The following is a 27,190-nucleotide window of genomic DNA, read 5'->3' on the forward strand; positions in this document are numbered from 1 at the left end:
AACAAGGGGGAGGGGGGCACACTTAAGGGACTCCAAAGCAGGAGCTAACAGTGGAGGCATTTTGTCATTAACATCTGTCCCCAGCAAGCTCATGTTAGATTTGGGCCTATTGTTTTTATAATTTATGATCCCAATCCATCTCAAAAGGGTTCACTTGTGGGTACAATCTTGCACTGCTATGCTAGATTCTTGAGAGTTCAGATCCATTGTTGTTCTCTGTCCTTAAGCCAGTAAGGAGAAGGCCTTGAGATCCACACCACCAAATGTTTCTTGAGAACTGGTTTAGAAGGTAGCAGACCTCCCTCCAATCATGTCCAGAATGCACTGTAGACATATGATATCCACTGTCATGTGTGCCAAGCGTGACGTTTTGGAAACAGTGAGAAACTCCCCAAGTCCCACTCACATTTGGGGTAGATGTTCAGAAATCTAAATTCAGTGCATACCTCATTCCATCTGTGGCTCACTAGACATTTAGATGGTAAATGTTAAAGGCTGTGGTTTTAAGAAAACATATTTCTCTTTCTTGTCTCTGTCGCCATTTTTGAGGCTAAGAAGGGGCACAGGACTGTGTTCTTCACAGAACACTGTTTAGACATGTATCAGGAGTGTAAAAACTGTTTATAGGAAATTCCAACAATTACATTAATAAACTTGTCCCAAGAGAATTTAATATTAGGGCAAAGATGTTCTTTAAAAATATTTTTGTAATAATAATGAAGAATTGATATAAATCTAGATATCCAGCAATGCTTGTGATTGGTATTTATTATTAGATATTATAATCTAGTAATATTTATTGCTAAAGAGGGAAGTCCAGACATATTACCACACAAATGAAGAATAACCATAGAAGTAGGAAAATATTACTTGTGAGGATGTTTTGACAGTATGGAAATGCTTATAAGCGTGAAATTATGAACCACACAGATATATGCATAGAAAATAACTAACTGCACATAAAATCTTGATGACGACAACCCACGGCTCTTAGAATTAAGCATAATTTACATTTTCATTTATATGCTACAGTCTTCATTTCTTTTTTTTTTTTTTTTTTTTTTTTTTTTTTTTTTTTTTTTTTTTTTTTTTTGGATTTTCGAGACAGGGTTTCTCTGTGTAGCTTTGCGCCTTTCCTGGGACTCACTTGGTAGCCCAGGCTGGCCTCGAACTCACAGAGATCCGCCTGGCTCTGCCTCCCGAGTGCTGGGATTAAAGGCGTGCGCCACCACCGCCCGGCCAGTCTTCATTTCTGTAGAAGACATAGTTTTTAGAGGCTTAAATTATACTACTAGTTTTTATTCTTTTTTTTTTTTTTTTTTATTTCCGATGACAATCTTCAGTGACATCATGGTTTTGCCATAAACTCTTGTGATATTGTGGTTGGCTTCCTGGTTTCTCTGTTATTTTCCTGGGTGACAGTGTTAGGTCTCCTGTATGAAACAAAGTGATCATAACAATCTTGTTGGCCACATCTTCTGATACAGGCTCCCAGGGCTCACTATGGCTGTCTCTCTCTCTGCTATGGGCAGAACAGGATGGAGGCTCAGCCAACCTGAAAAGACAGCTGTTTGAAACACTTACACTCTACTACACGTTAGATCTGTTTCAGAGAATTTTCTTAGCTTTCCATCATCTGTTTTTTTTTTTTAAATTCTTTGATCAGTATTCTGTTTTTGAGTCACGAGAGCATTATATGCGTATGAAAAAGACAGCACAGCTCTCCTTCTCCATTCGTGATAGTGTCACCCTGCATCTCAAAGACAAGTGTCCCTGTGCTTTGCAGGGCTATTTCTCAGCTCAATACATCATGGATGACTTCAAGAGAGACCCTCTATACATCCTAGACAACAATCACACCCACTTGCTGTTGGTGGACAATGGATGTCATGGACACCCCACGGTGGAAGCCAAGCTGCGAAATCAGCTGGAGAAGTACATCTCTGAGCGGACCAGTCAAGGTCAGCAGTTAGGAACCGGGAGGCCAGCCATGCATGGCTGTTGTGGTGACAGCTGGGGGGAGCCCTCTTGATTCAGTGTCTTCTCTGCTAAAGAGGAGCTTGTATTTCTCCTCTTTCTTCAGCATCCCAGGAGTGCCTCTGCCAGGGTGACATGTCCTTCAGCGTGTTGAAGGCAGTGACAGATACCTTCTTGCATTCATTCATTTAGGGAGCCGGCTGGCTTTTTTTTCTATAGGCGTCTGGAACAAGTGAAGCCCCTAATAGAAAAATATGTGTTTAAGAAGCAATGCAGTTGTAGATGAATGAAAAAAAATAGGAATAAAAGGGAAGGAAAAGGACATGACCACTCCTAGGTATGGTGGAGGGGGAGTTTATTATAGATATGTGGGAGAGCGTAGCCAGAGGCAGAGACATCTGGGAGAGTCCAGAGTGGACATGGCCAGACTGAGCTGGGCCCTTGGGTAGAAGGGGAAGGGGAGACAGAGGGGGGAGAGAGAGGAACAGAGTGTAGCCGTCAAGAGGCAAAAGTACAAAGTGAGGAAGGGAACCAAAATGTCTGGGTTATCTAGGGAGGAGCCTCTGGGGGAAGGGCAGCCCTGCCCAGCCCCTGGGCTGGAGAGTTCAGCGTAGAGAGAGAGCTGGGTATGACAGCCATTCTCTGTAACGGGTAGGGACTGAGGGATGCTGGGAGAACCTGGGAGCCAGTGTCAGTGTTATGTTAAATAGGCAGCTCAGCCGTTTGACCTGGGTTTGAGACTCAACAGTAGGCTTGTTAAGAAGCCACCAGACTAGTGTCACAACTGGAAGGCCAGCTGATGTTTTAAGTTTGGCTCCTTCTGTACTCTACTAGAATAGAATCCCCTAAAACATTGGCTTTGCAGAAACTGAGTGTAAGTAAGACCTTATCTGCTAAACTGCACGCATCTTCCTTTCCTGTGGGCAGGATGCTGAGAGGTGTCCTGCTTTGGAGCAAGGTTGTCCTGTGGTGTAGTGATAGACTGCCTTCCAGGACATTCTCTTAATTGTTTTCCCCTCAACTGAGAGATAGCTTGGGAAGCTATTTATAGATGCACTAAGCTCCATTGAGAGAATGCCTCATTATGCAAATTTATCACCCACTTAAGAAAACCCGGGATTATACAAATGAGGGAGAGAATAAGAGCCAACTTCAGCCCAATCTAATCAAACCCACAGATGTTACTGAAGCACCGACTTTAGCATTTTAAAAGCAGTAACCCATGCCACCCTGCTGACGGTCTGGCCACAGGGACTCCTTCATTGTGATCTATCAGCTCAGGGTCAAGGTCACCCCCAAGCAGTTATTACCCACTCCAGGAGCTCTCCTCTCAGATGCTCCTCCCATCTCCTGCCCCATCCCACTTCCTGCCACACCCACTCCTCAAAGCGGAATCCAAAACAGACTTTGCTTTTGTTTTACAGATTCCAACTATGGTGGTAAGATCCCCATCGTGTGCTTTGCTCAAGGAGGTGGAAGAGAGACTTTGAAAGTGAGTTCTGGCTTGGTTTTCTGAAGGGCTTACCCAATAGCTGCGTGCCCCCCACTCCCTTCCCCTACTCCCCCAGTCTTTTGGGTTTGTCTAATCATTGAAAGCTACATTTCCTGGTAGTGTATAAAATGGGTCTCAACGTGACCTCTTCACACACGGTTATTCCTGTACTTTCCTCATGTTCAGTAAACTGCCCCCTCCCGACTTCTTCAGTCTCTTCTTTCCTTCCCCCACACAGTCCGTTCTCCCTTTATGGTGTGTGTGTGTGTGTGTGTGTGTGTAAGTCTAGATTCTGCATACAAGAGGAAATACAATTTGTCTTTTCTCACTCAACATTATTATCCACAGCTCTACCAATTTCTCTACAAATGATAAGGCTTCATTTTTTATGGCTAACAACACTCCCCTGTGTACACATCCAATACTTTATCCCTCCATCTCTTGGGTGGCTCGTCTGGTTATATATCTTAGCTATTGGGAACAGTACCCTAGAGATCATGGGTGTGCTGGTGTCTCTGGTGCCTGCTGACTTCAGTCCCTTTGGGTGTGTACTCATGAGAGCTACGCTAGGTCATATGGTTGTTCTGCTTTTGATTGTACTTTGAGGTCCCTCTGTATTTATTCCTGTAGTGATTTCACTAATTTAAATTCCTATAGTGACTTACTTCACTAATTTAAATTCCTATAGTGACTTACTTCACTAATTTAAATTCCTATAGTGACTTACTTCACTAATTTAAATTCCTGTAGTGACTTGTTTTACTAATTTAAATGCCCACTGGAAGTGTGTAAGGATTGCTTTTCCAGGCACCTTCACTGGTGTTGGGTCGCTTCCTTTCTTGATGCGGGTCAGTCTGACAGCGCTGAGATGGCCTCTCAAGGTGGTTCTCATCTGTGTTTTCCTGAGGACTAAGGATGTTAAACATATTTTCTTTTTTTGCCATTTGTATTTTTTCTTTTGAGGACCAACCATTGAATTTGTTGTGCCCAGGTCGCAAGACCACCACAGGGCCGTTATCCAACAAGCACACAGAGGTTTTTTAATAACAAAACAAGCAAGCTTGGTGCGTCCAGCATCAGACACAGCGGGTGGAGGAGGACACCCCTGAGCACTCACTTGAAGGGGTTTGTATAGGAAGGTTTACATGCAGCTTGGGATTGGACGAGGGGGCTAAGGGTGAGGTAGTTCTTTGAAGTTATTGGCTGAACTATAAGCATGAGGTTTACTGATGGCTAACAAGACTCAGGGTATCTACAGAGACATAAATTTTTACTCCCTATGTCCTGCTTTTTTTGAACCCAGGATACATACATTCAGATTTATTGTTCCAGTCCTGCTCTCCTATAAGTTCAATTTCTCGTCAGTTGAGCCCATTACTCCCCATATCTTGTTCTGCCAAGTCCAGGATACATAGATTTATTGTCCCAGCCTTATAAGTTCAACTTCTGGTCACTTCTAAAACTGCTGGTCAGCAAATACCTTTGGAGGAGGGGAGGGGGAAGCGTCTCTCAAGATGGCTACTGATTTTTCCCTTTCAGAATTCAGTTGCTCATTTGCTGACTGTATAGTTTGGGACTTTGGGGCTTAACTATTTGAGTTGATAGGTTCTAGATATCGATATGTCAGCCACATCGATAGCAAAGATTTCTCTCCCGTTTGCGAGCTGTCTCTTCATTCTGTTAACTTTCCTTTGCTATGGAGGAGTTTGTTTATTTCATGCAGTTCTATTTCTCAACCCCTGCTCCTGTTTCCTGATCCACTGGAATCCTTTCCATCAGGGACTTGCCTACGTATGTGTCTCGAAATGTTCTGCCCATGTTCTCCTGTGCCAGTTCAAAGTTCCAGGTCGGGGATTGAGGTCTTCGGTAAATTTTGTTCTGATTTTGCTACCAGGGGAGAGAGAAACATCTCTCTAGCGCCCTTCTTCAGCTTTAAAAGGTAATTTTTTTCAGGCATGCTGATCTTTTTGGCAGGTATTTTTTTAACTTCCAGGGACTGAAGCTTGCCATTCCTGATTTTCCTGACTTGGGGTTTCTCCCGAGTCATCTGGTATCTCTCATGGGATTGCATTTGTGAGTTGGTGCCTTTCCCCATAACTTTAGATATTGCTTCTTTGTGGCCTTGACATTTCATCTCTAGTTTGCTGTGGCAAGGTTTTTCCTGACAATATGTATTTAGGGTTTAAAACACTTCTTGTGTTGGATGTTCCTTCTTCTCCCTAGTTGTTTTTTTTTTTTTTTTTTTTTTCTCTATAATTTCCCTGGATGGCTTTTCTGTGTTTTGAGTTTTAATCATAGCTCCTTCTTCTCTCCCACAGAGTCATGGATTTGGTTCTTTTTGATGTCCCAAATTCTTGAAAGCCATGTTCATGAGCTTTCTTAACTTTGTCCTCTATCCATCCTAAGTTCTTTCCTGAAGTAAGTAGGAAATGTTTTCTCACCATATGTTGGTCCTTTTCTAGATACAGGATGCTCCTCAGCTGAGAAAGTTAGGGAGCTGCATTCAGAAAGGCAGAAATAACTTCTGGGATCCTGGACTCCACATACAGGAATCTCATGTCCAAGTGACACTCCAATGTGAGCTCCTGGAAGACTCTGCACCTGTGACATGCACTATCTTGGCCAAGACTCCGCTTTCCCACCCATATCATGGGTTCTAATGTTACTGTTGCACCTGCCCCAATCCAGGCCTCTGGCTCTCTAGAAATGAACATTGGTGTGACTGCATTGTAGTTAGTTTTTAGATATGTTGCCTTCCAGAGGGTTTTTGTTGTTGTTGTTATAGGAATAAGATCTTATAAGAAAATAATGTCCAACTTCTCTCTTAATTATTCCCATGCCCCCTTTCCTGGTTTTAGTTTAAAACTGGGGTTAGAACAAGCAGACCTACCCAGTTCCTGGCTCTAGCCCAGTGACCAGAGCACACTGGAGTTCCCAGTCCTTGATGGCAAAAATGCCCTGGAATTGTAGAGGAACATCCACTGTCTTTTAGTTTATTCATTCAACAGATATTTATGAGATATTATGAGAGCTGCTGTTGAAAAAAAAAAGCCATTCAAGAGTCTTTCAAAGAAAAAAGTTTTAAAAGAAATTTCAGGGGACAAGTAAAATTGGCCATTTTTTCTTCAGTGTGAAATGATCACCAGATAAATGTTGAAAAGCAGCCAAAGAAAGAGAAGGTGGAGAAAGGGGGTATGAAAGAGATGCTCCCCTTAGGGCCAAGCATTGTGCAGTCTCTCTTTCTCTGCACTTTGCCCAGCTGTGGGTGGGTCTCCGTGGGACTCATCATCTACTGCAAAAAGAAGCTTCTTCGATAGGGTTGATGGATGCACTCATCTATGGGTATAGCAATAAGTCATTAGCAATCGGTTTCATGCCATGCCTGTTTAGCAGGGTGACAGTCATAGGTTCTCCCCTAGGGTCTGGGTGTCTCATCACAGATTCCTGACTCCAGTGACAATTCTGGATGTGAGTTCCATCTTGTGGAGTAGGTCTTGATTCCAATCAGGAAGTGATTGGTCTTTCCCATGACACTCATGCTTTTAGTGTCCCAGTGGGCATGACGTGCCAGGCTGGTTGCTATTGTCACTCATGGGACCCACAGCTGGGTAGGACTGATGAGCACTTTCCTACACCATGAATGCTTGTCAGTAAAGATGAGGCTTCCAGGTCAGTATTCGCTTGATTTCTCCATGTTCTGTAAGTCATGTGGATGGTGTCTTTAGCAATAGGCTCTTACGGTCAAGTACAATACCCTGTAGTGTTTGGGGGTCTATGGAACCTCACTGTCCCACAACTCCCCAGGAGGGAACCCATCCCTGTCCCTGGACTTTTTATTTATTGGCCTGTGATGTCTTATAGGGCCTTTGCTGTCCACTTGTTGGTTGGATAGAGAAACAGGGAATGATCTGGGAGGAGCTGGAGGAAGGGAGTGACCATAATCAAAATGTATTGTCTGAAATCCTCCAGTTATTAAGAAATGAGAAAAAATAGAGAGGAGGCAGGGAGTGGTGTCAGATTAAAGAGGCGGAGAGAGATGGTGGATAAGCGAATTGAAGAGTGACGAATTGGAGGACAGCTGCATGCCTACTCTTTCTCTGGATCTTAAGATTTGGAAAGAAGATCTCTTGTCCTAGAGTGGAGGGCAAGATGTTTCTTTCCTGCCATGATGTAATGGAAGGGGTCTCTATCTTCGAAGATCTGTGCAGCTTGTACCCAATGTTAGGGTTCTGCTGCGTCTTACATCATCAGAATGGTCACAATCTGCGCCTTAAAAAGCTGGACTCGAACCCCCACCCTCTCTCTCTGCCCTCTGCTCCCTGCTCTGCTCCCTCCCCCCAGGCCTGCCCCCCCTGCCTTTTCCCTCCTAATAAAGCTCTGGATACTGATATTGGGTTCTGTCGTGACCGTGACCTTTCTGACCTTTCTATGTGGTAACCAGTGCCATTTATCTTTCACTGAGTCCTGGGAAGCAGGGCCAGGAGAGATCAGGAGGCTGACTAACATCGAGCTAATATTTCTTGGGCTCCTCAGTCCCACATCTCTTAGTGGCCATCCAGCACTTGCACTTACATCTTGAGGGGAGACTCTGAGGGATGCGGATGGACACCCGGCCTGCTGTCTCAGACAGTTGGGGCAGTGTGGAAGGAAAGAGGCTTCCAGGGTCACCAGCTGAGAAAGAAAGTTAGCCAGGTGTTCTTGTAACTCTCTGCACTCACAGGTTTTCACCCTAGCCTTTGAATCTTGAGTTTTATTAGAATCATAAAGATTTAGTTAAAACTGCCTTTAGCGGCAGCAATAGAGCCATTGTCTGGGGAACAGAACTCCCCCCAGGCTAGGGCCTGGAGAATCCCCCCAGGCTCCGGCCCTGAGCAGCCAGTGTTAGTAGCTGAAAGCGTGCGCTGTGATAAAGGTGAACCAGCATGCCCTTTTTATGGAATTTGTCATTTTTTCAGGATGTCAAACAACTGGCTCACTTACCCCATTCATGAAGCCACTGCAGCTGGTTTGATTTTGATTTGAAGTAAAAGCCACAGAGGGAAAGACAGTAAGAGGCGTCAAAGCATCTTATGGACCCCCTTGATTTAGAACCTTGGTCCTGAGCTGGATTGTGTTGCTCACTGCAGCCCCTTCCATGTGTCCAACTCTTTATCCTCTTTATCCCTCCCTAGGCCATCAACACCTCCATCAAAAGTAAGATCCCCTGTGTGGTGGTGGAAGGCTCAGGGCAGATTGCCGATGTGATTGCCAGCCTGGTGGAGGAGGAGGATGTTCTGACCTCTTCCATGGTCAAAGAGAAGCTGGTGCGATTTTTACCACGCACTGTGTCCCGGCTGCCCGAAGAGGAGATTGAGAGCTGGATCAAATGGGTGAGTTTGGGGAAGATGCTGGAGGCTGGGGATGGGGGAGGCAGGTTCCTGGGATGGGAGAATGTCTCATGTTATCGATTCCACCAGCAATGGCGAGTATTTGGTTTTTCTCCACAACTCTGAGGACATCTCTACCAGGTGTCTTGCTGGAAATTAAAATCAGATAAGTTCCATGACTCTCCAGTTTTCTGTTCTTAAGAGATTTGGCATGGGGTTTAAGTTCAAGTCCTTCACAAAGCTTGTCTTTCTCTTGTGCCACAGTGCCAACACATGTGCTTCTGGGTTTGGTATGCATCACTGATAGGGAGGGAGGAAGTCTCTGGCAGTGATATCTGAGAAATGCAGACTCTATCCAGAGTCTACACCTACTGACGTCATCAGTGTGGAAGAAGTGCCCTGCTACGCTCTGACTGTGGTTGCTTTGGAACCTCTCATCTTTCCTAGCAGTCTTGTGAGAAAAGCTGACGTACAGGGACACTTAAGCTTCTCGTTGATAGTCTTATGAAAACATTTGGGCATATTAATTTTGTACATTCTTCCTTTTCTTTATTTCATGATTGCTGTTCATTTGTAACAACTCTTTATCCAGGCTGCTCAACACACGAGAAAGCTTCCATTCCTGTCAGCAGGTTTATCCCCACCAGCTCATTCAGAAATGGCCATATGTGTTTGGGTATTTTTAGGAGCATATTCTGCCACTTAATTTTTTTTTCCCGGAGGAAATAACAGGCTTAGAGCACAAGGGTTATTTTCATTATGGAGTCAGTGGAAAGCTGGGTTTAGTATGAAGGATAATAATACAATTTTTAAAAATTAGATTGCAGTTCTGGCAGTATTTAGTATTTTTAAAGGCCCTCAAGATATCACATGTAGCAAACTTTAGCCTTCAACATAAAAGATCATTTTTCTTTTTTGCTTACAACATTACTTACTGCAATCCTGGACAGGCCCAATACTGCCTGCGAGCTGACACAAGTCAGCCCTGCTGCCTGTGTTGCTGGGCCCTCTTTACTAATTCCACAGAGTGGTGCTAGCTCGTAAGTCTGAAGGAATGGTGCGATCCAAAATGGTCAGAAAGCAAGTCGTTTCTAGATTAAGTCCCATTGTCTAAAACTTGGAGCCTAGAAATATGGTTGACTTTCACCTCCACAGCTGAGAGACAGCACCCGTGTGGACCAGGCCTTGGCTAGCGATGGCTCGTGGGATCTCCCTACTGAGATATTGCAATTTTTAGATTTTTACACCGAAAGGTAAAACTAGTGGTTTTGTAGGAAAGTCCTTGCAGCGATTTTTCATCATGTCCAAGTCTAGCACAAGAATCAGGAGAACAGAGATGAAGATTAAAAAGTATGGAAGGTGAACAAAGAGGCTGAGAGGCATCCGCCATTGGCATCCTTCCTTGTGCTGAGTCCCAGAGTGCACTGGTTGAGTCCACATGTCACAGGCAGTATGTGACAGACGCTGGCCTCCTTACACCAGAGTATCACATTCTGCGAGCACCAGATACCAGTGAGAATAACCATTGAAGATCCGGCTGGGGAAGGTCAAACTCACGGTCTGCTGGGAGAAAGGGAAGTGGTAGAGAGTGGTCAGGTGACTCAGCCCTTGGTATTATTTCCACATGGAAATCCCAGGGGAGGGTGCTCACTCTCCAGAGTGGAAATGTTGCATACCTGGATAGCTTTAGTTAATTCTAACATGACCCAGACCAATCTTCGTCACAGGTATTGCATACTTATCAGCTCTCCATTTCCTGTGGTGGGTGGAAATAATTCAGTGGCCAATGCAAGGATACTCAGAGAGGAAGGAATAGAGAACTATTAGTCTGTCTACCTAACACAGACCTGGGTCCATTCCAGTGGATTTCCTTTTTAACCCTTCTACATGTTGACACCTGGAATCTGGTTCATGTCACATCCCAAAACCAGAATGGTCCTAATGGTCCTCTATTCTTTATGAGGAATTTGGATTTCTAATTCAAGAAAACTGTCAGAGGCAATTCATCTTAAGCTAAATGTCAGGCTAATTTTGCTGCCTTTGATTATATTATCATTTCTGTGATTCATATCTAATTCATATTCACATCTGATTAAATATATTTATTTCTAATCATGTCAACCAGAAGACATACATAAAAATGGAAATTACTCTGGCATTTTCGCTATGTATTCATATGGAGTTGTGAAATTGGTACAGATTTCCCAAAGGACCAAAACTGAAAGTAGGATTATTAATTAACAAATATGTAAATAGGTGAAATATACAAGTAGCCTTCCAGTGTTGTCTTGAGTGACCTCGCTGGTCATGTGGATGGCTGACCACCAAAGCTAAACTCATCCTTTCTCCATCTCTCCAAAAAATCCCTCTCCTTCTGCCCTTGGGAGCTTGCCTCTCCCCGAACAGCTCCCACACAGTGATGCCACACAGCTACCCCCAGCCCATCAAGAACCTGACTTTCCATACTATCTGAGTATTAGCCAGGCCAGATACCATTCATCCAAACATCTAAAGCTACTCCATCTTCTGTCCATTCGGTTGTTTCTTATTGTGGGTATGTCATGGGCTAGATGTAGTTTGGTCACAGCCAGAATTGTGTACATCAGAAACAGTCTATGGTCTCACATAGGGAATATAAGTTAAAAAATATTTCATGTGAAGTTATTATAGAAATCGCTCTATTATTTCAAACTGAAGCAGGTGTGCATTAGTTACTGTTCTCAGTGCTGTGCACAAATGCCTGGCAGGGAGTAACTTAAAAGAAGGAAGGGTCTGGTTTAGCTCACGGTTCTAGGGGCTACATACAGTCCATCATGGCAGAGAAAGCATGGTGGGTAGCGCATGGGACAGCTGGTCGCTTTGCCTCTTATGGATTGCCCAGAGTCCGGAAAATACGCTATGTCTGGCATGGGATATCTGAGGGAAAATCCATGTACACTATATTCTTAGGTCTGTTAACTTTATTCCGCTAATGCAAAACTCTGTCTTTACAGCTACAGCTCCACCAGGCATTCAGGGCAGGAATGAATCTAGATACACCAAGCTCCTTGTCCGTCTACTTTATTCCTCTGGGGTAAAATCCTGTCCACACAGCCACAGTTCTGTACTCAAGCCTAGCTCCTTTCTTACCTGATTTGTCTCTACCTTTATCTGTTGTCCCCTCTAAGTTCTATCTTAATTCTCTCATCTCAATTCTGCCTCATCTAGGTCCTTCTCATCTCATTCTTACCCATTTAGAACTTTCCCCTCTGACTCTTCCTCATCTTCCATCCTGACCTCCAGTTCTCTAGTCAAAATCCTCTCCAGCCAAAATCCTCAATATCCTCTTTGTTCTCCTTATACCTCAGTCCTGTCCCCCCCACCCCCAGTCTCTGAGGTGTTCAGTTATAAACCCAAGTCATAGTGATCCTCTGGCAGAGCAAGGTCACCAGACTTGAATTCTTAAGGGGGTCATAAAGGCAGGTAAGAATTTTCCTCAGGCAGTGGCCATCAGGCTTTCTTTTACAACCCAAAATGGGAGTGGTTAAAGAGGAAGTCAACTGAGAGCTAATGACTGGTTAGTATATCAAAAGGGGGATCTGTGTGCTCAGTCTGCATTCCTAGAAGTGATTAGGTGTCTATTAGTACAGTTGTATAAGAAAGGAGGGTCTCACCCTAAATAGCACAAGAAATAAAGCTATCCCCGTGGCCTAGGAGACAGGTGGTGTTTTGTTTGGCCTTGGATGCTTGGTAGGTATTTTAGATAAATACACTGTTATGAGTTCTAGGAAGCACGCATAGCATTACAAGAAAATCACTGTAGGAACCAGCTAATATACATACAAAGCTAAAATATCACCAAGACTTCTTAAGCCATAGCTTGACATTTGGAGAAGTACTTGACTTTTCCAAGTAGTAGCTGAATTCTATAACGTTTTCCTGTGGCTTGCAGCAGCCTCTATAATCAAAAGCACACACACACACACACACACACACACACAGAGAGAGAGAGAGAGAGAGAGAGAGAGAGAGAGAGAGAGAGAGAGAGAGAGAGAGAGAGAGATATGAATGCCATTACTCAGTTCTCATTTTCCTTTTTATCCAGCCTTCGACCCCAGCTCATGGAATGGTACCACCCATATTTAGGCTGGATCTTCTTACCTCAGCCCAGTCTAAACAGTTCCTTATAGACATGCCTGGAGTTTTGTTTTCTGGGTGGTTCTAGACTCGGTCAAGCAGACAACCATTGTTAGCCATCACAGGGTATTCTGAAGAAAGGCAGTATGTATAGAGATAGGTGTGTTATGGTGTGGGGCTTTGTGGAAAGCTCACAGATGAAGTGATGTGGGAAGCAGTATCTGAATGATGGAGAGTGAATGAAGTGAGGATGGGCATCATGATGGTGGGAGCAGCATGTACAAGGGTCCTGAGGTGAGAAGCTAATACATTTGAAGAACTGAGTGATGGCAGAGGGGATACATTTGTGAGCGGAACCTGAAGTGCTTACGAGAGTCCAGAATAGGCGGCTCTCTGAGCACTGTTTTCAAGTTTGGGTCTTGGTCAGCTGCCATGAGATATCACTGAAAGCCCAGAAGCAGGGAGAAAATGAGATCTGGTTTACCTTCAGGGACTCTCGCACTGGCTGCAGCCAGGCTCAGGATGGGAGGAGATGAGGTGTGTGGGAGGGAGCACTGTTAGGAAGTCTTTGGAACCCTCTCTAGGTCTGGAGCTGTGCTCAGTATCCATGCTTGTTCTCTTTTCTTCCCTTTTTATCACAAACCCGAAGATGTCTTACCCCATGGGGCTGCCCCTTCGCAGGTGCTCCACAGCCCTGGGCCCTCGATCTGCCTCCTCACTCATCATTTCTCTCTGGACTCCTTTCCTTTGGCTTGAACGAAACGTGGTGCAGGGTCTTTCTTGCTCTGCTCCTCTGTTCCTCCCTCAAAGTCCTCAGGATTTGTAATTTGCGGAAGCTCCGGTTTCGCTCTCCCATCACCACTGGGTACGCATCTTCTGAACCCAAATCTTCATCATCACCCTTCCCAAGGAGCAGAGGCCTTAAAAGGTCACCTCCTAGTAGCCAGGCTCAAGAATTTTCTCAGCCCACATCTTTCAACCTTCCTGTAGCAAGGCCCCAAGACCCCTGGCTCTTTCCTAGCAGAGACACAGAAGGTCCAGGTCTAAATTTTGCCAGGGAAATCACTATCATCTAAAACTGAAGCTAACCAAAGCAGGCCTGATCCTCCCGGTGAAGGAGAAGTTCTTTCAGGTAAAAGTTCATTCTTGCCAGTACCTGGAGCCTTGGAATTAGATGCTTTTTTTTTTTTTTTTAAAGAATCTGTTTCAAATTTAAACACAGAAAAATCGTAATGGATAATGTATTTGTCTCTCAAAAAGGATAATCTAAGTTATTAATCTCTCTAGCACCAAGTCCTCCTGATTGTTGTCTGTCACTTAATGATTCCTTTCTCCTGTTTCAGACTTCATGACCAACCACACTTAGAAGATTTCCACAGTCTTCTGTTGCCTCTTCTTCATTCATTTACTTATAAGACAAGAGAGAGAGAGAGAGAGAGAGAGAGAGAGAGAGAGAGAGAGAGAGAGAGAGACAGACTTCAAAGCGGTAGAAGGGAGGCCTGTTGGGAAGAAGGAAGGGTTTAGAGGGAGGGGGAGAGAATAAGAGAGGGAGAGAGGGTAATAGGAGGTTAGGATCAAAGTATATTGTTTGTACATGTATATATGAAATTGTGGAATAAGAAGTACATTAAAAATTCATATTCATTATGCTCAAGATCAGTTGGTTGACAATACTCTTCCTGACATATTACCAGCTCAAAGAAATCCTTGAGTGTTCCCACCTACTCACAGTTATTAAGATGGAAGAGGCTGGAGACGAGATTGTGAGCAACGCCATTTCCTACGCACTGTACAAAGGTGAGTGGAGTCGGTTCCCTGAGAGTGCATCCCTGGAGGACAAATGACTGATATGGAAGATGAACTTCCTTAGATGGATGTCTTTCACAGAATAAAAGTTTTATGTCACTAAAAGGCTGGTCAAGTGTAACCAAGGTACTCTGCAAAGCTGTTTCTAGCAGTAATTTAAAGTACTTTCGGAGTCTCAGACCCCTTTTAAAAATGTTGTAAAGACTGTACCTCCAGGAGTGTGTGCACACATGTTTCACATGCACACATGCTCATGTACCACATACACACACCACACAAATAACTTAGCATTCAACTTCAGGGGTTCACACATCTCCTGAAGCTTATGACTGACCTCTAGGAAAAACAATTCTCTTTAGTCTTTGCTGTCTCTTAGAATTCCATCAAAGTGAGAGGGGCATGATGGTGGACACCTTTAATCCCAGTATCTGGAAGGCAGAGGCAGGTGGATCTCTGTGAGTCAGAGGCCAGTCTGGTTTACATAGGACCATAGGTCTGGCTTCCAGGAAATCCAGAGCTACATAGTGAGACCCTATCTCAAAAAAGGTTTCCACCAAAGTGGGATTACCTGTAATAAATAGCAAAACTTTGCCTTCTGGATTGAAATACCTAACCAACAAATGCAAAGTATACAGAGAAGATAGATAGATAGATAGATAGATAGATAGATAGATAGATAGATAGATAGATAGATGATAGATAGATGATAGATAGATAGATAGATAGATAGATAGATAGATAGATAGATAGATAGATAGATAGATAGGAAGAAAAAGAGTGGGGAGAGAAGGGGAAGAAAGAGATTGGGTTAGAAGTTGGGCCTCTAAAATATGCCTCCCTTTGGCTCACTTCCTCAAGCTAAGCCCTGACTCCTAAAGACTCCACAGCCTCTCAGAACAGTGCCAGTAGCTAGAGACTAGGGTTTCAAGCACAGGAGCCTGTGAGGGAACATTTTACACTCAAACCATAACAAATACATTGTTTTAACATGGCTAATTATGTTGTATATTTAGATACAGGATAAGTCAGATACAACTTTTGGAATATAATACCTATGAAGTCTCAGTCTACAGAGAAATGTCAATATATCCTAGTTACACTATATTCATATGTCACAGGAAGATATTGAGATCTGGGTTGATCATTATAGACTTCAGGACATATGCAATGCATGAGTGACAACAGAAGGAGGTGACAGTGTCCTCTGATCCCCAGAGACCTGCTTTGATGGGTGGCTCTGATATCTGGAGGATATTAATAGCCTGCCTTCCTTACGCGTGACCTGTTGATCTATGGTTTTCTTCCTGCCCACTTCCAGCCTTCAGCACTAATGAGCAAGACAAGGACAATTGGAATGGACAACTGAAACTTCTGCTGGAGTGGAACCAATTGGACCTTGCTAGTGATGAGATCTTCACCAATGACCGACGATGGGAGGTAACAGAAGCCTCTGAGGTTGTTCCTGGGTTAGCCTGGACAATGATCTCAATAGTAGGTGGTTGTATCCAGCAAGGTCATCAGTCTAGAATCTTGTGACTGACTGATTAGTTCTAGCATATCAGTGGTGTCCAGCCTCCCTTTCCTTGATTGTAGGATGGGATAATGATGTTGACTTAGTAGGTTTCTTGCAAATGGATAATATAGCCAAAGACTCCAACGTAAGCTAACCCAGGAGATGAGAGATCATCTGGTATGGAGCTATGAGTCTGCTCTCAGGAGAGGGTGGGTGGTGGTATGGGGACTAGAGATGTGGGATTATTGATCTGGCTTGACTAAAAAGATCAAGACAGCAGCATTGTTTGGCCACCTCCCCACCCAGCCAAATTCTGCCAAGAGATTTGTCAGGGATGGGGAGGTATGAGGGGAAGGTGGACTACTTTGCTGAAGACACCCCTACCAGTGTCTTAGAGTGAGGTACCAGGGACTCCCTAAGCCAAATGAACACCTCCAATATAGAAGTTGCATGTGTAGTTAAAATCTATAATTTCCCAGCAGATCATTTTTCTATATGTTTTTCAGTTTGATAAATGTTTAAGGTCCCATTTATGGGAGACCACTTGCATGCATTTAAAGTTCAATCAGCCTCGGAGGCTCTGTTCAGAAGGAAGAATTAAACCATCAAACAGAGATTTACAAGGGTGCGTCTTTGTGTCTAGCTATTCTCCATTAATTGAAGTCATTACGGGCAGTGAGGTTATATTTGATTTTATGTGTGTATGGATGGATTTGAAGGCTTACATAACTCAACTTCCACCTTCAGCAGCTAGCTTTAGAAAACACCCTCACACATACCACTGTATCATCAAAGACCAGGATTTGATTTACATTAACATATGATCAATTTTAATGAGAGTAGTGAAAATAGTAATGGCTCATGAATTCTTGAGTTATTCATCCCTTTAGCAAACATTGTCTGTGTTTGGGCTTTGCACCATAATGAACCTATTACACATCACAAGGCTTTCGTGAATGGAAAGCGAGTAGAGCTGTAAGTGCGTTAATGAATTGATTCATAAGTGAATCCCTCTGTGTACATTGTTTAAATAAGGTCAGGTAGCAAATAAACAAACTCGGATGTGTATTCATGTTATCCATTTAATTTTGTTAACTCAGCTGAAGGTGGTTAGGATGAAGGGCATAGTGCTGAAGTCTGAGTGCTGGAGTAGCGGTCGGTGCGTCCTTGGGCAAGGTTCTCAACTATGCACTGGGTCAGTTCCCTTTTACAGTGCCATGCTGGAGCCAGCTCATCCTGGCTTGCAAAAACTAGCTGCTAAATTTTTCAGAGAATTTTTTTTGGGGGGGGAGTGTTGGTTGTTGAATATAGTCATTATTAAAAATCAAATTATGTAAATTTATAATTTGAATAAATTATATGAAAATCAAAGGTAAGAAATCATAAAAGTGAATGACTTTGTGGACTATGGAGATAGCTCACTGGGTTAGAACATTCACTCTGCAAGCATGAAGCCCTGAGTTCGAATCACCAGCAGTCACATAAAAATCTGGGCATGGCTGTGTGTGTCTGTAATGCCAGCATGGAGGGTTGGAGACTGGTGGATCCCAAGAGCTCTCTGGCTAGACAAGCTAGCTGAAGAGACAGCTTTGGGTTTAGAAAGAGGTCAAGACTCAGGACAATAAGGAGGCAAGGAATAGACGAAGGTATGTGGTGTCTTGCTCTGATCTTTGCATGAGTACAAACAGAGGCACACACCTGCACACACACACACACACACACACACACACACACACACACACACACACACACACAATGCTCCCTCCCCATGACTTTCTGGTTATTTCGATGCACATAGGAATTGTGTTCCGGGTTACTTCTGTTGGTGCCATGTACTGTTATATGGTGGTGTGACCCTCTGTGTCTATTCCTAGTTCTGCATTCACCAGTGTCATAGTAGGAGCTGAAAAGTCACCATGGCAGAAGTATGTGCATCATGAAGATCAGCAGACACTACATCTGTGTTCTCTCAGACAGCTATTGCTAAATATCTGTCAGGCTCTCTCCAAAATGAAGGGAATGACTGTAGTACCTTCCTCATGTGTTACACTGATTAAATTAGATGATGTTTCTAAAGGACTCAGAACACCATCTCCTTCTAAGCTCTATAATAGTATCCACGTAAAATCTTGTCCCAACACATTGAACTAGAGAATGGTAGGATCAAGGTTTGGAAACAGATGTGTGTCTGTCTGCAAAGCCTTTCCTTTCCCATATGCAAGTGGTTCTCAGTGTGGTCCTAGGACTCCTGACAATATAACCCAGAAACTTGCTAGTGGTGTAAACTGCTGGAGTGTTTCTCCCTTCCTTCCTTCCTTCCTTCCTTCCTTCCTTCCTTCCTTCCTTCCTTCCTTCCTTCCTTCCTTCCTTCCTTCCTCCCTCCCTCCCTCCCTCCCTCCCTCCCTCCCTCCCTCCCTCCCTCCCTCCCTCCTTCCCTTTCTTTCTTTTTTTTTTTTTGAGACAGGGTTTCTTTGTGTAACAGCCCTGGCTGTCCTGGAACTCACTCTGTAGACCAGGCTGGCCTCGAACTCACAGAGATCTGCCTGCCTCTGCCTCTCGAGTGCTGGGATTAAAGGCGTGCTAGAGTGTTTCTAACTCAAGCTTGCTGAGTTAGAAACAAGGTTGATGGCCAGCAGTCTGTTTGTTGTAGCAAGTCCCCATGTTTGAGAGCCCATTCTGTCCAGTGTGGGGCCAGTGGGAAGACACACACGTGCTTAGAACGAAATGCAAGAGAGTGGTGTGATGGACACATGCTTTGAGGATGGTGGAGATGCCATGCTCCCCAGGTGAGCTCTGCCCTGCTGATCCCAGAGAGAGCTAAAGAATGGGGGACCTAAGGAACCCTTAACAATTTCCCCTAGGCATAATGTGAGTCCACAAAAACAACATCAGGTAGACACAAAAACCACCAATGCTGCCATTAAAATGAGGGCCAGATGAGGAACTGAGGGAGTGAAGTAGGCTGCTGTCAGGGCGGAGTCACGGAGTCAGTGGTCACCGGGGAGTCTGGGTACCTGAGAATAGATGCCATAGGCTTCTGCTGGAGGTTTCCATGTTGTCAGACTCTGTACCTTCCCCTTTTAATGCTAGACAGAATCTTGATGAGCCTTTGAATCTGTGAGTGTTGGCAATGAAACTGACTTGTAATAAATATCATGGCAGTCCTAAAAACACCTAAGAGCTGACACAGTGTGCATCTACTGGATTGTGGCTGAAATGAGCATTGATCTTTCTTTAGACTCTTAGGAAGGCATCATGGCTTCTGCCTGTCATCTCAGCATTTGGGAGGCTGATGCAGGAGGATTGCTATGAACCAAAGCCATCATGGATTATGTAGTGAGTTTCAGGCCAGCCTGGGCTACCAAGTTAAGACCCTATCTAAAAATAAGTAAGAAAAAAAAAAAAAGGATTCTTGGAAAAGCTCTGTAGGATATTTTTTACCAGGTGCTCAGAAAGTATTAACACAGACTCCAGTGACTCACTGCTGTATCATACCCCAGACCATTACTAGACAGAATGTGGCTTGATGGGTTCCATTTGGGCAATGGCATCTGAGAACTCTGGTACTGCGGAGATGTTCAGAGTTCACCTAGAGAGGGCAGCAGATTCCACGGAGTGGGCGGGCAGCACTGGCACTTGGTTCACTGTCCGTGTCTACTGTAGACTCCTGACATTGGCTTCTGCTCCCTGATGCTTCTTATGCCAAGTGCCAGCGTCAGCTCCTAGCCCATCTCCTGCTTAAGTGGGCATGCTCTCTCCACATAAGTAAGAACCCAGGTCTCACTCAAAGGTTCTGCTTTCCTGTTTTCCCACCAGGATGCTGAAAAGATGAATTTTATTGTCAAAGCAGGATAGAGAGGGAAGCTGGAGCCATTGGGACTCTGTTAGTCTTATGGTATGCTCTCTCTCCCGTTCTTTCTCTTTAGTCGGCCGACCTCCAGGAAGTCATGTTCACGGCCCTCATAAAGGACAGGCCCAAGTTTGTCCGCCTCTTCCTGGAAAACGGCCTGAACCTGAAGAAGTTTCTCACTAACGATGTCCTCACGGAGCTCTTCTCCACCCACTTCAGCACCCTGGTGTACCGGAATCTGCAGATCGCCAAGAACTCCTACAATGACGCACTCCTCACCTTTGTCTGGAAACTGGTGGCAAACTTCCGTAGAAGCTTCTGGAAGGAAGATAGAAGCAGCAGGGAGGACTTGGATGTAGAACTCCATGTACGTAACGGTGGAGCTGTCTGTTTGAATTCAGTTCTCTGCTTTCATATTTCTATTCCCAGAATTCAGTTCTCTGCCTCCACTTTTCCTGTTCTCTTCCTGATTGCCATAAAGCAGCTAGAAGGGTGACATGCATTTTCTCTACCATCTTTCCTAAAGAATAAAGTCACTGGTAAGTTTTCTGATGTCTCGCTCTAGCCCCTGGCTCTGTTTAATTACATCATTTCTAGATCACAAGACTCATGTGACACACTTTCTAAGGCTATTTGGTGGGGAACAGGGACAAACAGATGGCTGCCTGCTCGTGGTTCAGCCTGTTTACAAAAATAGCTAGCTGCTGCCCAGGTGAAAAAGTGAAGGACTGCCAGTAGTTCTGTGAATAAATGAAGTAGCTGATATTTCCATCAGAGCAGATGTGAATGCCCTGCGATTCCTTTTTGAGTATGGGCAGGTCCAGTTCCACTCAACAGCATCAGCAATTCTTAGCAGTATTTGTTCTGATCAGAGTCCAGGGCTACTGAATGTCCCAACGGCCCCTCATCTAGAGGAGATGATTCAGGAGCACAGTGAAGTGAGCTTCATGGCAGCCTGCTTGGTGATGAGCCTACTACTGGTCTCTTGCTTTTCTGACTTCATTTCTTCAGTCTCTAAAACACCTTCCTCAAATTCTTATCTCAGGATTTTGAGACACAGCGCATAACTGGGCCTCGTATGCACAGTTTAGTGTTTAGTCAAATCAGCAGGGGAGCTGAAGGGGGACACACACAGCCACTTTCCATCTGAAAACATTCCTTGGAAGATGCAGAACCTTAAATATGAGCCAGACCTCCAATCTTCGAATAACAGTCCGAAGAAATAAGCACATTTTATGCCGTGACAATTGGATGTAAGCCACAGGAAAGTTAGATTTAATCTGACCACGAGTTCCCTCTAGGTGAGAAACTGATCTATAGAATGGAGAAGAATTGCTTTCTCCATGGTGTATCCAAAGTCATTTAGTCTTTAAATTGCTCCCAGCACATTTTCCCCCTTCATACCATCTCATACAGTTGTACTTTGTCTTTTATGCTTGATGAAAGATTTTGTGTCAAATCACACCACCTGCTGAGCTGCAGTGAACAATGAGAACCACACCACCATGCTGTAAAACAGACTCAGCCCTAAGCCCTAGGGGGTCTCCAAACAGAGGGCTGTTTCTCATCTTTCTGACCATCCCATTTCACTGTTAGGATAGTGGGCCTAAAGTGGGTCACATTTGCATGTGGTGACCCGATGTTCTGACCCCCCTCAGGATGCATCTCTCACCACCCGGCACCCCCTGCAAGCTCTCTTCATCTGGGCCATCCTTCAGAACAAAAAGGAACTCTCCAAGGTCATCTGGGAGCAGGTAAATGTCCAGGCCCACACTAAATTGGTGCCAAATACATGCTGTGTTATAGGAGTCTGGGCTAACCTACACTCATGTGCCTACTTTAGAATTTGGGGATTGTGGTGCCCAGGTCCATGGTTATGCCTCTGGTTGCATGTCCTTGGAGGCGTGCCTAGGATGGGTGGTCCCCAGAAAGGAGTCAGGTAGGCGTCCTCCAGTACACTCCTGCTCCCCAGGTGACTGTGCATTTTTTCCAAGTATAAGAAGCTTTGAAATTTAACTTAAGAAATTAATTCCTAAGTCCTTACCTCACGTGCACAAGGCCTTAGGTTTGATCCCCAGTACTAAGTAATAATAAGATTAAAATAAAAACAATGATCTCTAGCTATATTCCATTATGAACCAGGAGGTAGGGCCTATAAAAAAATTCTGCTTTGAAGTAGTTATTGAGAATTTTCTTATGGTTTGGTATGTCACTATTTCTATAAATATGGACACCTGTGCTTCTGTTTCTACTTCATCCCTTGCTTGCTGAATTCAGACACAGCCTTTGGTTACATGGCTCAGGTCTTCAATGTTCTCATTCACTCTCCCTGTGTCCTGGCTGTTCCAGCATGATAACATTGAGATGATGGGTCAGCCAGGCTTCCCGCCATCAGAGACCTGATGTCTCCCAATATTTACCCAGGGATTTTCTTTTTATATGCTGATTCCACCTACAAGACCAGGAATAGTTTGCTGAGGTCCAAGTCTGTCCCGAGCACATTACAGACCTGACTTTGAATCGCAATGAATAGTTGACTTTGCCATTTCCTGCTTGTCTATATTTTTCAAAAGTTAATGTGCATGTTACTGCTTCAAGAGATTATGAATTAACCAACATTTCCGCATCTCTGCTCCCCTTCAAAAGACCAAAGGCTGTACTCTGGCAGCCTTGGGGGCCAGCAAACTTCTGAAGACCCTGGCTAAAGTCAAGAATGACATCAACGCTGCCGGAGAATCAGAGGAACTGGCCAATGAGTACGAGACCCGAGCAGTGGGTGAGTGTCCCTCAGAAGGCTTGGGATGGGGAGGGGCTGTTTTAGGTAAGGAGGAGTAGAGGATCCTGAGTCTTTCCCAGAGAGCAAGGCCTTCTGCCTGTGTCCGGACAGAATCCCGTCAGAGAGGGCACTCCCTAGGTGTTGAAGGCAGCTCAATTTCATAAGCATGTATCAATACCCTCTGCATCCAAGAGCCCTGACGACTATGTTGTGTCTGAAGAAAGCATCTCTGTAGTAAAGGTCACATTTGGACAGCTTTCTCTGTGCCTGGATCCTCATGCCCCATCTGCTCAGGTGTTGACGGGGGTAGGTAGGCTAGGCTCCATGTGTAGTAGCTGAGCCCAGCTGCCCCCCTCCATGATGACGCAGAGTTGTTCACCGAGTGTTACAGCAATGACGAAGACTTGGCAGAGCAGCTACTGGTCTACTCCTGTGAAGCCTGGGGAGGGAGCAACTGTCTGGAGCTGGCGGTGGAGGCTACAGACCAGCATTTCATCGCTCAGCCTGGGGTCCAGGTAAGCAAGAGCCAGACCCTGAAAAGTGTACCAGAAGTGGGCCTGACATCACACACTACCAGTGGCATTAAGAAAATGACATTGATAGTCTACTTTTCTCATCCTGTGTAAAGACCATTGAGGGAGTGCCTGGGTGACAATTTGAAGGATGATGACACATTTGCTTTTGTGAAAAGCCTCACCTCAAAGATGGTACAGGAGTGTGTCAGTCAACTTTCCATCACTGTGGCAAAATGCCTGAGGTAATCGTCTTAAAAAGAGGAGAGGTTTGTTTTGGCTCACAGTGTCTAGAGGTTTTAGCTCATCGTTGGTTGTGCCCATTGCTTCTCGGTGCTCAATGAGGCAGGGTGTTCTGGCCAGAGCATCTCATGGCAGCTAGGAAGCAAAGGGGAGTGGGAGAGAGGAGGAACCAAAGTCCCTTTGAGGTCCCCCAGTGGCCTAAGATCTTCCCCTAGGTCCCATTCTCTTAAAGATCGTACCAACTTCCCAAGTGTCACACTGGAAACTATGCCTTTAGGGATGAGTCTTTGGAAAATATCTAAGATCCAAGCCACAGTGTGATGCCTAGCTTTAATTGTCAACTCGACACACTGGAGAATCACCCAGAAAGAGTCTCAGGAAGGGATTGTCTGGATCAGGTTGGCCAGTGGATGTATCTGTGGGGGGTTCCCTTGATTCCTTGGCTGATGTGGGAAGACCTGGCCCACTATGGGTGGTACTGTTTCCTAGGTTTGGATCCTGGACTGTAGAAGAGTAGAGAAGGCTAGCTGAACATGAAGTACACATTCATTTCTCTCTGCTTTTGATTGTGGATGTCATTGTGCCTCAAGCTCCTGCCTTAATGTCCCTGAAATGATAGACTGTGATGTCGGACTGTGAGCTAAGATAACACCTGTCTCTAAGATAAAAACTGTGCTTTTGTGAGACCAAAATGAGCCATCTTAGAAATAAGACCAAAATGCTTTCACCCAAAAACTAAGGCCTAAGATTTCTCCTTCTAGGAATAGGCCAATAGTTACTGAAACAAGTCAGTCCAAATTCCAGAAACCAGGAAGTGTAAAAGTACAGAGTCACAAGGTAGTCACGAGGTAATGACTGCCAGACTATAGAATGTTCCAACCCTGGTTTCCAGGGTAACTGACCATAAAAGTGTCCCCACCTGAGGGCAGCCAATGAGAAATGGTGGCAGGTAACCGCTTCCTTAGAAGTAAAATTAAGCCATGATTTCTAGAAAGCCCCTAGAAGAGAGCCAATCAGAATTGTACCCATACTAGCACCCCTAAATGATGTAACCTTGTGACTTTTCCCTTTAAAAACTGAGCTTGCAGACAGGTGGGTGCTTCCTCCAGCCTCCACTGCGTTGGATGTATTGGACGAAGTCCCTGCCTAGGCTTGTATTGCTTTTGGATATCCAGAATTCAACCTTGCTTTTGCATTCCGGCATGCTCGTCTTTGGTGGTCTCTCTGGGGGTCACGATCTGGGCACAACACTTTTCGTCAGGTGATTTCTATCACAGCCACAGAAATGAGACACATGGCAAGGAGAAAGAATTCTTTGGGCTTCCACAAAGCAAAATTACAATGATGAGCTGTCTCTGGGTCCCCCACCTAGGCCTTGGTCCTTTAAAGCAGATGTGAGATGATGGACCTCAGTTTTTATCTGTGAAATGGGCAGAGTTGTGCATGTTAGGTATTTTTCCGGGACAAAGTAATGGCAGAGATGACTTAAACAAGGAGAGACCTGTCTGGCTCATAGTTTCAACCCATGCAGCAGAATCCACGGTGGTGTGACACTTCAGTCCCGGTGGACTGGAGAGCAAAGAGTGCGAGTGGGACCCGGCTTAGGCTGTAACTCTCCAAGGCCCACCCTCAGTGGGCCCCCTCCACCAGCCAGACCCAAGAATCTCCCCCAAACAGCATCCCCAGCTGGGGATGAGGTGTGCAAGCCCATGAGCCTGTGGGGGATTTTCTTACTCCGGCAGCAGAGCTGTGCTTGTCTGAGAGTTGCTATGGTGATGCCACGGAATTCTGTGTGAAAGGGAAGGTCAGCTGTGTCGGCCGCTACCACGGCCGTCACGGTGAGTGATGGAGAAATCATGAGACGGGCGAAGCTGACCCTGAGGCCAGTTAGTCAGGCAGCAGCTTAACTGCATCCACATTTGCACTAGACTGTTGTAGATCTCGGCAGGCAGGGAGAGAGGGAAGGGCTGCTGCGTGTTACCGCTTTCATCGGCACCTTGCTTGCGGAGGTGGATGTAATTCATTTTATTTTGAGGATTCAGGGCTCGGAGAGGTTCTGGAACATTTCCCATGCTTGCTTGCTAGGAAGTAGTAGTGCTGGGGTTTAATCCTCTGTGGATTGCCTCCTATTTGCATTATTCCAGGTGGCGGGCAAACAGACCCCAGACAAGGCTTTTAGTGTAAGCGGTTTGCTCTGGAGGTGAGCTGGAAGTGTTCAGCAGGCAGTGAGTTGCGGGAGGAAGAAGCAGACATGATGTGTTAGGAAGGAAGGTGGCCCTTGGAGCTCTTGGGAACCTTTGGGTCCCCTGTAGAGCCTGCTGCAAGTCCCAGGGTGTCCCAATATGCTGCTTGCTGGGTCCTTCTGGGATCTATCTTGCCCCTCCTCAGTCAAGCACGTATTTGTGGAGTAGCCCCAAGAGGACATGCAGGGCACACAAGAGAAGCACTTGTCCTCCACCCAGTAGAAGAGCGGGTGCAGGGCTGTGTCCAGAGCTCACCGGTCCCAGCCCTCTTAGTGGCAATGAGTGGGCCCTGGAAAGCCCCACCCTCTTACATGCCAAGCCCCGCCCTCTTACATGCCAAGCCCCACCCTCTTACATGCCAAGCCCCGCCCTCTTACATGCCAAGCCCCGCCCTCTTACATGCCAAGCCCCGCCCAGCTTGCTTGCTTTGCTTTACAGCTGTGGTTTCTTTGATGTGGTCAGGTCCCCTGTCCCTGTCTATCTTTTGACGGCAATATGATGTTTCCAGTTTCCACTGTCAGGGAAGCCCTTCCTGCCCCCACCTTTGGGGCCGGCACAATGAATAAGGGGGAGGGTCCCCATGCATTCCATCTTGACTTTATCAGCCACTCCTCTCCTGACTTCCTTTTAGCTTCAGAATGAAAACATCTGTCTGCTTCCCCCCAGGAACCCCTGGGGACTCCACAGACTGCATTGGCCCTGCCTTTGAACTTAGCATCTCTGAAGACCCATACTTGGTTAAGCTTACGCAAATAAGAATTATAGTAGTTAAAAATTCATAGGTTTAGTGAATTTTCAGTCACGCCACTCTCTTTTTTTAAAGCTCATTGAATTGAACTTAGAAAAACAGACTTGAAAATCAAACAGAATTTTAAGTTGCTTCTTCACGCCTTAGAATCCAGACAACATCTGAAAAATTAAAGCCATTAATGTAGAGGTTAAATATTTCGGGAGTGTGCAGGGCTGGGAAGAATGGCGGTGTCCTGTTCCCCATATACTTGTATCAACAAGGACTGTGTTCTCTGTCTCTGTTTCCTTCTAGAATTTTCTTTCTAAGCAATGGTATGGAGAGATTTCCCGGGACACAAAGAACTGGAAGATCATCCTGTGTCTGTTTGTCATCCCCCTGGTGGGCTGTGGCCTTGTATCATTTAGGTGTGGACTGGGGTATCTAATCATGTGTGTGAACATCTGTGTGGTGTGTGTGTTTGAGCATCTGTGTAAATGGTTGCAAGCCTAGAACTTAGAACATCCATGGTGGCATCTGTATGCTTGGTCCGGCATCTTCTTGGCTTT

The 27,190-nt window shown here is 45.1% G+C and overlaps 1 protein-coding gene across 4 annotated transcripts in view; it reads left to right on the top strand.

The window, feature by feature from the left end:
- Trpm8 (transient receptor potential cation channel subfamily M member 8) overlaps positions 1-27,190 on the top strand; it is an 82,948-nt gene that overhangs the window by 17,979 nt on the left and 37,779 nt on the right. Inside the window, exons 7-16 of one of the 4 annotated variants that reach the window (XM_006988644.4) lie at positions 1,787-1,961; positions 3,402-3,469; positions 8,641-8,838; positions 14,646-14,748; positions 16,076-16,194; positions 20,197-20,487; positions 21,779-21,874; positions 22,767-22,896; positions 23,266-23,411; positions 26,937-27,049. In XM_006988644.4, the coding sequence (XP_006988706.4) occupies positions 1,787-1,961; positions 3,402-3,469; positions 8,641-8,838; positions 14,646-14,748; positions 16,076-16,194; positions 20,197-20,487; positions 21,779-21,874; positions 22,767-22,896; positions 23,266-23,411; positions 26,937-27,049 (1,439 nt within the window). Of the gene's footprint in view, positions 1-1,786; positions 1,962-3,401; positions 3,470-8,640; positions 8,839-14,645; positions 14,749-16,075; positions 16,195-20,196; positions 20,488-21,778; positions 21,875-22,766; positions 22,897-23,265; positions 23,412-25,428; positions 25,661-26,936; positions 27,050-27,190 lie in introns of those variants that run through there. The other 3 variants (XM_076549553.1, XM_076549554.1, XM_076549555.1) reach the window with 3 other exon arrangements.

The sequence above is a fragment of the Peromyscus maniculatus genome, chromosome 13 (genome assembly GCF_049852395.1).
Source record: "Peromyscus maniculatus bairdii isolate BWxNUB_F1_BW_parent chromosome 13, HU_Pman_BW_mat_3.1, whole genome shotgun sequence".
Lineage (NCBI taxonomy): Eukaryota > Metazoa > Chordata > Mammalia > Rodentia > Cricetidae > Peromyscus > Peromyscus maniculatus.